General features: G+C 34.6%; 1 protein-coding gene across 3 annotated transcripts in view; it reads right to left on the bottom strand.

Moving 5' to 3' along the window:
• FCHO2 (FCH and mu domain containing endocytic adaptor 2) overlaps positions 1-12,484 on the bottom strand; it is a 126,901-nt gene that overhangs the window by 42,103 nt on the left and 72,314 nt on the right. For all 3 annotated transcript variants that reach the window (XM_012462179.2, XM_012462178.2, XM_064376043.1), the window contains exons 9-11: positions 10,369-10,413; positions 7,874-7,946; positions 5,959-5,983 (exon numbers count right to left, since the gene is read on the bottom strand). In XM_012462179.2, the coding sequence (XP_012317602.1) occupies positions 5,959-5,983; positions 7,874-7,946; positions 10,369-10,413 (143 nt within the window). The remainder of the gene's footprint in view (positions 1-5,958; positions 5,984-7,873; positions 7,947-10,368; positions 10,414-12,484) is intronic.

The following is a 12,484-nucleotide window of genomic DNA, read 5'->3' as shown; positions in this document are numbered from 1 at the left end:
CACATGCACAAATACAGAGAGAATGCAAATGTTAAAGCAAATGTGACAAAAATAAAAGGCAGACAAGTGTTCTTCGTATTACTTCATTCTTGCAATTTTGTAAGTTAGAAATGATTTCCAAATTTTAAAAAAATTTTAATGGAAAAAAAGGCTGCCAAGGAATTACAGCAAAAATCCTTTTACTGGTAAGGTATGCTGTTCTTCTAATCACTTTCTAAAGCTTAACAAGAAAGATACGAAGAACTGTGAAGGAAGGCACAACACAAGGTCAGGGAGAACTGAGGGCAGCATTTATGTGACTATCTCTTCCACACCAACTAGTCTAATGTAGCCAGGACTGAGTTAACATATGGAATTAAAAACTAGAAATAAAAAATCTAATGTAGGGTAAAGAGCAGATTCCATGGATAAAAAGATGACAAAGGCCATATTTATAATACCAAAGGTAGAGCACTTTCTCTTTCTACTGCTTGCTAATATGCAAATATCACTTTTAAATTCTTTAAAAATAAAGAGACTTTGCCAATTATGAATCTTTTAGAAATCAGAATGAAAGGTTTTTTCAAAATACTCTATCCCCATTTCAAGTACCCTAGAAACATACCAGGTATTTAGTCTCCAGGAGGTTCTATCTCAAATTTAACAATGGACTACTTTAAATTTGTTTAGAATACACTATATAGCATAATGTAATAATTTAAAAATAATAGCAAGTTGTTTTCTATATGGCTGTATAAGCAGCTTTTGGACCAACCTCCTAGAGATTACATCTATAAATTGTGATCAAAACACATCAACAGGCCAGGCACGGTGGCTCAGGCCTAGAATCTTAGCATTTTGGGGAGCCAAAACAGGAGGATCACTTGAGGCCAAGAGTTCAAGCACAGTCTGCTCAGTATAGCAAGACCCTGTCTCTACCCAAAAACAAAAAAATTAGCTGGGTGTGGTGGCACATGCCTATAGTCCTAGCTACTTGGAAGGCTGAGGCAGGAAAGATGTCTTGAGACAAGGAGTTCAAGGCTGTGGTAAGCTAGGATTGTGCTACTATACTCCAGCCTGGGCCACAGATCAAGAACCCAGATCTATTAAAAACAAAACAAAAGTAAACTAAACAAAAACACCATAAACAACTATTTGAGGGTAATGGAGAATGACCTAGAGTACGCACTAAAATAGCTCTACAAAGTGATTCACCGAAAAGAATCTATAAATAGATCAAAATGTAATTCTAAAAAATGTTCCAAAAACCTACAGCAAGGCAAGAAAAAAATGAAACAAAAAACAGAGGAACAAACAGAAAACAAAAATAAAATGGCAATCTTAAAATCTGACATATCATTACATATAAATGGTCCAAATATACCCATTAAAAGGCAGAGATTGGTAGAATGGACTTTTAAAAACACAATCCAACTATCTGGTGTCTACAAGAAACTCACTTCAAATTATGTCCACACAAAAACCTGTACACAATTGTTCATAGTAACTTTATTTCTAATAGCCAAAAACTGAAAAACAACTAAAATGTCCTACAATGGGTGAACAATTAAACTTTAGTACATCCAAAACAGGGAATACTACTTAGCAATAAAAAATAAACTGTTCAGGCCGGTGTGATAGCTCATGCATGTAATCCCAGCACTTTGGTAGGCTGAGGCAGGCAGATCACGAGGTCAGGAGTTCAAGACCAGACTGGTCAACATGGTGAAACCCCGTCTCTACTAGAAAATACAAAAATTAGCTGGGCATGGTGGCTCGTGCCTGTAATCCCAGCTACTTGAGAGGCTCAGGTAGGAGAATTGCCTGAACTGGGACCCAGGAGGCGGAAGTTGCAGTGAGCCGAGATTGCACCACCACACTCCAGCCTGGGCTACAGAGTGAGACTCCATAAAAAAATAAAATAAATAAACTGTTCATATGTACCAACCTGGAGAAATCTCCAAATAATTGTGCTAAGTGGAAAAAAAAAAGCCAATCTCAAAAGGGTACATATTGTACGATTTCACTTATACAAGAATCTTGAATTGACAAAAATATAGGAATGAAGAAGAGATTAGTGGTTGCCAGAGGTTATGAAAGGGGTAAGGAAAAGAAGTGGCTGTAAAAGGGCAACCAACATGAGTGATTCTTGTGGTAATGAAAATGTCCTCTTTTGACTGAATTAGTATTAATATTCCAGTTGTGACACTACACGACAGTTTTGCAAAATGTTAGTGTCAGGAGGAAGGGGAAACAAGTACACAGTACTGTTATGTACACCATCTTTGCAACCTTCTATGCATCTTCATTTCAAAATAAAAAGTTTTTCTTAAAAGCAGTGATTCTCAGTGTACTAGGCTTTTCACTGCTAGAACTACATACATAGAAACTTGATACTAATAAAAACTTACATGTTACCTGGGTCCATCTTTACCCATTCAATCCATCATTTCTATATTAGGGCCCATACAGCTGGAGTGAAGCCTTAGGTCAAAAGCAGTATGAACAAGAATAGAACAGGCAACTTCACCCATCAACCTAAAGGCAATTGTTTACTCTGGTTAAAGTGATAGTGGCGATTTAAAAAATATATACCAGAATGGAGCTCAAGAGTCAATGAAATGTTTCTTAATTTCTGTTTGGAATGGAGACATAGGCCAAAACAAAAAACAAAACAAAACAAAACAAAAGAGCAATTACACTTCCTTGGCCAACTTTCAAAAGATGTAGTTGCAAATTACATAGATCTTTAAAGAAAAGAATAAGAAATGAACAATAATTTCCCTATCAAGATAGCCTATTGATGGTTTTAAAAATAATTAGTAAGAGGAAGCCATGAATAGGCCGTAAGTTATTATTTACAGGCTACAAATAAAAGAAAATAACAATCCTGGACAACATAGTGAGACACTGTCTCTACTGAAAATGAAAAAACATAGCCAGGCATGGTGGCATGTGCCTGTATTCCCAGCTACTCAGGAGGCTGGGGTGGGAGGACTGCTTGAGCCTGGGAGGTCGAGGCTTCAGTGAGCGATGATCGTGCCACTGCACTCCAGCCTGGATCACTGTATTCATCTGTTCTCACACTGCTAACAAGAACTATCTAAAACTGGATAATGTATAAACAAAAGAAGTTTAATCAGCTCACAGTTCCACCGGCTGTAAAGGAAGCATGGCTGGGGAAGCCTCAGGAAACTTACAATCATGGCAGAAGGCAAAGAGGAAGGAAGCACGTCTTACATGGCCAGAGTAAAAGGAAGAGAGTGAAGAGGGAGGTGCTACACATTTTCAAACAACCAGATCTTGTGAGAACTCACTTACTGTCACGCATGAGAACAGCAAGGGGGAAATCCACCCCCATGATCCAATTGCCTCCCACCAAGCCCCTTCTCCAACACTGGGGATTACAACTTGACAACTGATTTAGGCTGGATACAAATCCAAATCACATCAGCCACACAGCAAGACTCTATCTCAAAATAAAATAAGTAAAAAGAGTCTCCTTTCTCTACTGTAATTCTTGGCCCCCAAAGGTAACCACAATTTAAGTGTCTTGTAACTCATTCTTCTAAAACAAAGATAACATATATATCCACATATTTATATATTATTTTTAAAATAGCAATCACTTAAAAGATCATACTTGCTTATATTAAGTTTCTTCCATATCAGCAGACACAGATCAACTTAATTTCTTATAACATCTATTACCCCACCAATTTGTTTAACCAGTTCCCATTTTGATGGATGCATTGGTGTTTTGCTGATATAAACAATGTTGAAATAAATATCTCTCTCTCCTTCACTTTCTATATATGCATGAATTGTGATCAAGTGTGTGTCAGTGTGTGTATATACATATATACTTTATATATGTGTGTGTATGTAAACATATATGCATGTGCATGTGTGTGTGTGTGTGTATAAAGTTTTGTTACTATAACAGCAAATTCCTAGCAGGGAGATGGCATGGTCAAAAATGAACTCACATTTCTTTTTGGGGGGCAATACTGCTAAACTATCCACAAGATAGACAGTATCAATTTATATTCCTAAAAACAGTATGAGTGTATCAAAACCTTTGCTGACCAGCAACAGTGGTTCATGCCTGTAATCCCAGCATGTTGGGAGACTGAGGCAGGAAAATTGCTTGAAGCCAGGAGTTCAAGACCAGCCTGGGCAACACAGTGAGACCCCAACTCTACCAAAAAAATGTTTTAAAGATTAGCTGGGCATGGTAACATGTTCCTGGAGTCTCAGCTACATGGGAGGCTGAGGTAAGAAGATCGCTTAAGCCCAGTTGTTCAAGGTTACAGTGAGCAATGATCACACATCTGCACTCAAGCCTGAGCAACAGAGTGAGACCTTGTTTCTAAATTTAAAAAAAAAAAATTAAAAAGAAATTTGCCAATATGATTAGACACTATAGTAATTTCATTCTAATTTGTACCAGAATAAGACCACTATTTTGAGTAATTTTATTATGGTTATCACTACTTTTATTTCTTTTTATGAAAATTTGCCATTTTTATCCTATGCCCTTTTCCTTCTAGGCACCCACTTACTTTTTGTATTGATTTGCATATAAACTTTATAAATGAAAGCAATTAGCCCCGTCATATGTCTTGCAAAGATGCTCTGCCAGTTTGTCTTTGATGATTCAAATCCTTTTATAATGTATGTTTCCAGTTTTATAAATGTTTCATTTCTACACAGTCAAACTTACCAGTCGCGTCTTATGCACCATTAGAATTTGGTATTCTCTTTTGTATTCTGGATAAGTACTAACTAAAGTTTAAAATTGGGTAACACTGATCATTATAGAATATTATCAATTAGTTGCTGAAATAAGATGTTTTATTTAAAGGGAATATATATAAACTAAGTATTAAAGTCGTATTTAATGTTACAATCATCAATTTAATGCTACAAATAATTCAGAAATAAAATGCATAAAAATAATTAATTCAGAAATAAAATGAGTACTAAAGTAAATCCCAAACACATCTGCTGCTTTGCATTAATTAGTTAACCAAGGGTATCAAATAGAGTAACCAAGTAGTAAACATTAAAACTCCAAAAACACACTGATGATTTTAACCCCATAACTCATTATAAGCCTATTTCTTATTTTTCATATAAATTTGTTAACAAATCATAATTGCATTTTAAAGTCAAAATATAAAACAAAATACTAATTTTATTTTAGGTAAGTAACATAAAACACAGTGTTTCACAAAGTATTTTTAGTTCTTTATTTTGGTACACTATGATGCTATAAAAGACCAAAATGTTTTTGGATCAAAGGAAACAATAGTTAGGCAACCAAGAACAATAAGCAAAAGAGAGGGACTGTTTGCAACTCCTATACTTACCACCATGAATGGTATCTAATGAATAGTTTGAAAACTATGTTCATCTACACATTACTTAACAGCATTTAGTAAATCTACACTCTCACTGTAACCACAGGGAGCTCCATTTGATGTCTTCTTTAATTACATGTAAAGTAATACGTTTTATCAATATAAGCAATGTTTCTTTAAAATAAAAAGCACAGAAAAGTACTGACCATGGTTCTTGATGTTATTTCTAAAATGACAATCTCTTAAACGAAACTTAAATGCCTGCACAGACAATGTTTTATTTTAATAGAACTAAGAATAAATTGGTAAGAACACTGTATTTTAAAATAAAGTATACAGATTTGATTTCCCAAGAAAAAGCAGTATGATACAGCACCATTCCAAGTTTAAAAGTTAAATGTCCACTTTTCAAAGGTGGTTAGAAATACTATTTATTAGGAAAGCATCTGGAAATGTAAATCCAAAAATGCACTTGTAAAATAATTTTAATACTGAATTTACAATATGATGGTATTTTTCTTTGAAAGACTGGTAACAACTCAACTCAAATGTTAGGTTTGTCCTAATGAAAATAGCTAATTTAAACTGTTTATATCAAATTAAATCTACTTACCAGTGAATCTGCATCAGGGCATTCTCTATTAAAGCAAAATATCAGAAATATTTAATAATAATTAGAATTGTCTGCTAATTATACTTGTTTAAAGTCTTTACTTTGGTACTTAAACATAGCTTTTATTTAAACTCTACAAAAATATTCAGATGAATCAAACCATTAAGATTAAAACATACTAAATTATTTTTAAATTCAAAAAAAGGTATTCTTATGCCCATACTACCTGACAAAATAAACAACAAACAGCTAACAAGTATTCCTTTTTTTTCTATCAGCTTACATTATGCTTTGAGAGCTTATAAGTATTCTAAAACCTATTTTCAAAAGTAATTCTTTTCCATGATTATACTCACACATCAAGAAAGCTGTCAGTCCTATAAGGCTTTCTAACAGGTTTCATTCAAGTAAAGCAAGTTTAAAAAATTTCCTTAAAGAAAGCTTGACTTAAAAAAAAAAGTCAGTATTAAATAGTGGCAGGTGGTCTGAAAAGTTAAACTACTGGAAAAAATACAATTTTTAAACACTTCAGTTTCATCTGAAGTACTTTCCATACTTTACTATACACAAAAGTCAAAACCAGTTTTTTCCAAATCCAGACTTCCAGTTGGATAACTTTCTTATGTAATATGTAGTTAAGAACTGAAATTGTATCATTTAACCGATAAGTATTGAATTTGCATATAAGCTAGTGAAAACTATTATTTAAAATGTAAAACTAAAACATAAAGAATATCTAAATATGTACAATTAAGGACAGTGAGGTCATAAAAAATGAGATTAGAAGAATTTCTATGTATGTACTCTAAAATAAATTCACAAAAAAAAATTAACAGTACAGATTTAAAAGGCTTTTGGACCTTTGACTTGTGACAGTTAATGAACACAATGCGGGTTGAGCATCCCTAATCCAATAATCTGAAATCCAAAGTTCTCCCTATCTGAGACTTTTTGAGCACTAACAGGATGCCCAAACGAAATATTCATTGGAACATTCTGGATTTCAAATTTTCGGTTTAGGAATGCTCAACTGGATGTGTTCTGCAAATATTTCAAAATCCGAAAACATCTGAAATCCAAAACATTTCTGGTCTCAAGCATTTCAAAGGATATGCAATGTGTGGAGGCTGAGGTGGGTGGATCAACTGAGGTCAGGAGTTCACAACCAGCCTGGCCAAAATGGCTCTACTAAAAAACACAAAAAAGTAGCTGGACGTGTTGGTGTGCGCCTATAATCCCAGCTACTTGGGAGGCTGAGGCAGGAGAATTGCTTGAACCTGGGAGGCAGAGGTTGCAGTAAGCCAAGATCGGGCCATTGCACTCCAGCCTGGGCAACAAGAGCAAAACTCCATCTCAAAAAAAAGAGAAGGTAAATCAGATTTATAAGTGGACCAAATATTCCATCTAAAAATGATGACCTAGTATAAATGGTAAAACATTAGGGCATTTCCCTCCTCTATTTAACATTTTCCATCAATGTATGTATATTATCACTATGTGCCTATACACCTAGAATTGTCTAGAAGGATTTTCATCAAGTAGCTGACCATAGATTTTCTCTTAGGCATTAAGACTTTGATGAAATTTTTAGTTTTCTCTGTCCTTTTAATTTTTTTAAATACACATGTATCATTTTATAAAAATAAGGATATTTTAAAATTTTCCATTTCTAGACATTAAAGCTTTTGCCTATAATGTCTTAAAAATTTTAAATAACTAATAAGTTAATACTCTGATCTAAAACCAAAGGAACTGGCAAATACATTTATTAGTATTTAGAAAGGTTTGTTTTTCACACCTTACACATATACTTTTGAATTATTCCCTAGATACTTTTCTCTTTCCAAATTCAAAAGTTTTATTCCTAATCACTTATTAAAACAAAAAGGATTTTGACAATATTTAAAATACTTACACAGATTCTGCATCTTTTTCCTTTTTAATGATTCCTGGCAAAGCAAAAGTCTTTCTTTTCCTTGGTTTTATACCTTTAAAATAAATAGATACTGTTACAGAGACATAACTGTTCCTGATAAATATATTAAACTTATGAATACATCTTGCATCTTCACACACAATTTGCTCATAACTGCTGATGCTAGTTATGATGACAACTGTGGATGACAGAAATAAAACTATCAACCACTCAACCCATTGGTTAGACTTTTCTTATGTTAATAAAGCGTAGCCTATTATTCATCAAAAGATCATAACATTTACTTGATAGATAAAATCTTTTCTTTTCCTAAGTCTCCCCTAAGTCACCTTACATCTAATAAGCATATGGAGATATCTTTCCAAGAAAGTACATTATTCATTTTACCAAATTTTGTTATAAACGTCAAATCATGTTATAAAGGTCAAATCATGTTTGCTTTCTAGAGGCTCACAAAATATAAATGTATTGTTTTAGATAAAAAGATGATACAGCAGACCCAATAGAAGTATAATATGGGGCCAGGTGCAGTGATACATGCCTATAATCCCAGCACTTTGGAAGGCCAAGGTGGACAGATCACTTGAACTCAAGAGTTGAAAACCAGTCTAGGCAACATGGTGAAACCTTGTCTCTACAAAAAAATACAAAAACTTAGATGGGTGTGATGCCTGTGGTCCTAGCTACTCAGGAGGCTGGAGTGGGAGGACTGCTTGAGTCCAGGAGGTAGAGGCTGCAGTGAGCTGTGATCACGCCACTGCACTCCACCCTGAGTGACAAAGTGAGACGCTACCTCAAAAATTTAAAAAACAAAACAAAAAACAGAAACCAAAAAAAAAAAAAAAAAAAATAACATGAAAAGTTTACAATATGGCATTCTTGTGTCCATATGTTATTCCTAATACAAACAATGCTATAAATGGATTCTACCTTAACTGAGGAGTAAAAATTACTTTTCATTTTCCTAATAAGGCAATTCTTCATCCTCTTCTTTCATGACAAATTATTTTTAAAGGCCAGTCACGCTATTAACTGTTGACAGAATTCAGCACTTAAGGCCCGGCACAGTGGCTCATGCCTGTAATCCTAAGCACTTTGAGAAGCCCAGGTGAGCAGATCACCTGAGGTCAGGAGTTTGGGACCAGCTTGGCCAACAATGGTGAAAGCCTGTCTCTACTAAAAACATGCAAAATATTCGCCAGGCATAGTGGTGCACATCTGCAATCAGCTACTTGGGATGCTGAGGCAGGAGAATAATCTGAACCAGAAGGCGGAGGTTGTAGTGAGCCAAGATCGTGCCACTGTACTCCAGCCTGGGTGACAGAGCAAGACTCCGTCTCAAAAAAAAAAAAAAAAAAAAAAAGAATTTGGCACGTAAAACTTAGATGTTTACTCTTTAAGAATTGAGCAGCAGAGGCCAGGTGCAGTGGCTTACGCCTGTAATCCTAGCACTTCGGTGGCTGAGGTGGATGGATCACTTGAGCTTAGGAGTTCAAGACCAACCTAGCCAACGTGGCAAAACCCCATCTTTACAAAAAAAACAAAATTAGCTGGACACGGTGGCACACACCTGTAGTCAAAGCTAATTGGGGGGCTGAGGTAGGAGGATCGCTTGAACCCAGGAGGTCGAGGCTGTAGTGAACAGAGATCATGCCACTGCACTCCAGCCTGGAAGACAAAGTGAGACCCTGTCTCAAAAAAAAAAAAGAAAAAAAAGAAGTGAGCAGTAGAGACATTAGCCCCTCATCTGACAGATGAGAACATTCAAGAAGGGTTTTTGTTGTTGTTGTTGTTGTGACGGGGTCTTACTCTGTCGCCCAAGCTGGTGTGCAGTAGTACGATCATGGCTCACCACAGGCTCCTCCTCCCAGGCTCCGGCAATCCTTTCACCTCTGCCTTCCCAAGTAGCTGGGACTACAGGCACACACCACCACACCCGCTAATTTTAAAAGTTTTATTTGTAGAGACGGGGTCTCAGCATGTTTCTCACGCTGTTCTCTAACTCCTGGCCTCAAGTAATCCTCCTGCCTCAGCCTCCCAAAGTGCTGAGATTAGAAGCATGAGCCACTGTACCCAGCGAAATGACAGTAATATTAACATTAATGAAATGTTACCCACTGTACAATTAGCACTACACATTAATGTATAGTGATGAGTTTCATATTCACGACATTAGAAGGCTTAAACAGGGATGTCAATGAAGAAAACTATTTCAATGTATATTTAAAAACAAACGCATGCTATACTTAATCTTTAAAAATATATAATCTAACACACTAATATTCTTTTGGGAAAATCTATTATTTATTAAGGAACAAGTAGTATCTGCAGGCCTTCAAACTAATTTCAGATTTTAATATCACTCCATAGGTATGCTGACACCTAGGGACAGCAGTCCCTCCTTATTTGTTCAATGAAATGAAGATACTAGCTAGTTGCCATGTGCATTAACATATTATAACTAATCAACTTACCTTCAACTGCACTAGCAGTGTCACATTCTTCAAATTCAATGAGGCCTAAAAAAAAAAATTGAAAAACTTCTAGTAGAAAAATATAGTTAGAAAAAAATTATCGGGTAAATTTTAATACTTTTTTTACACTTTAAATATTTTATTCTAATTGACAACATATCTTTTTAATTGTTCTGACATGGTTCTAATTGTTATCTAATAGTTAATTCAAATATCAGTAATAAGTTTTAAAAATCAAATAATTCCAACAATGAAAAACAACTGAGACTAGCCCATTATGATCACCTAACTACTGAAAACCCATTGTATGAGATGCCACAGAACTAGAGACACAAAAACTAACATGTAATTTCTGCTTTCAAGTAGCTGGCAGTACTGCTGATGAGAGGAAACAAGCATGGTAAGAGGTGACTGCTGAATCCTTGGTGGTGTTCATGGGAAGAACAGGGCTACCAAGATGGTAAATACTACTAGAATGTAAGCTTGGGACCTCATCTGTCCTGTTCATCACTTGTGTGTCTTCAATACTTAACAAATGCTAGGTAAATAGTAAGTCGAGTGAATAAGTAAACATTTATTGAATGAATAAATAAACTACAGACTAGTCAAGTGGTAGGCTTGGGATTATAATCCAGATCTCTCTCTGACTGTATAGCAGGTCAAGGAATGTGAACTACAGCTTGCAAGAAACAGGAAAAGTTTTCATGTAAGATCATATACATCCACCCCATAAAGTGATCTTCAAGGAAAATTAATTTAGCAATGCTATGAGTGATAGATTGTAGAAGAGGAGGATGATAAAGTAGAAATCATTAGAAAACAATTAAAATAGTCCTGAAATGACTGACTGCTGAGAGTAGCCTTAAATGCCATAAAATATAGTACACTTCATATATGTGAAATATCAAATTATTTGGCAGTAGAGAAAGTAGCAAAACATGAATTACTCTCCTACAGAAATATCCCAAAAGCTAAATATGAGACTAAAAAAAGGATCTCCCACTAAGCTATCATTTCAGTCCTTTTTATAACAAATTCATGAAAGTCTAGCATTTTTGTGAAATAATTTTTAATTTATTAATGGTAATGAGTATAACTTGCTATATGAAGAAATTTTAAAATACAGCTTGAAGTAGAGTAGATGACAGAGGATTCTGTTACTGGTTCTTCTGAGATGTGAAGCTTAACTATGTACAAATTCATGATCAGCATTATTATTGATCATTCCATTATAAAAGAAAACCATTGATTAACAAGAAAGTTTCTCTACAAGCAGCAGGATCTAAAAATATTGGCTTAATGTCTCTCTCCCTCCCTGCCAATCTAAGATTTATTTCTGTTTGATTCTAGTTTCCATTCAAATGAAATAAACATTTAGAAATAAGGAGAATAAAACAGTCATAAAAGTGAGTTGATAAACAAGGTCCTAATCAATTATTAGTATCTTCCTTACTAGTACATTTTTCTAAATATAGACTAAGACTAAAAAAAAAAATGTTTTTCACTTCTACCCAAAAAAGTCTTAAAGAGTCAGAAAATGACCCAATTAAAAATTTAAGGACTTTATTCAAACCCATCCTGCAAATCTGGAAGCGGAGAAATCATTTAATAAAAGGGTACTGAGCTTGTTCTTAGACTCCCTTAGAGGCCTATCATAACAATTTACAATGAGATGAGAGCAGACTGAAAAATCAGTAAGGGTAAAGAAATTAAGATGTGCATCTCATAATTAGCAACTTTTCACTTACTATAAAAATTATGAAGAATAATAAATCTCTACCTATGTTACCAACAGCTTATTATATATTTTTGGCTTTTCCAAGTACTAATAAAGCTTGAGAAAATATAATCATCTGTCAAATAAAGCTGAGAAAGAGTTTACCAAAAAAAGGCAACCAGGCATGTGGTTAGTCAAAAATTCTCCTACAGCTACACATCCACATAATTTCTAACCATTAACTATTTACAGAATCTCTAATGCTCAGGCCATGGGCTTACTCTAGAGGAGAAAAAAAGTAAATAAAATACAAACAAAATACCAATGCCAAACAAATTGCCTTGTTTACAAATACCAAATATATATTATCTAGAAGGACTTTTACATCATCATCTTAGC

Source organism: Aotus nancymaae, unplaced genomic scaffold, assembly GCF_030222135.1.
Source record: "Aotus nancymaae isolate 86718 unplaced genomic scaffold, 86718_ANA_hifiasm-v0.15.2.pri h1tg000014l, whole genome shotgun sequence".
NCBI classification, from domain to species: domain Eukaryota; kingdom Metazoa; phylum Chordata; class Mammalia; order Primates; family Aotidae; genus Aotus; species Aotus nancymaae.
This window is presented reverse-complemented; position numbering and strand designations above follow the sequence as displayed.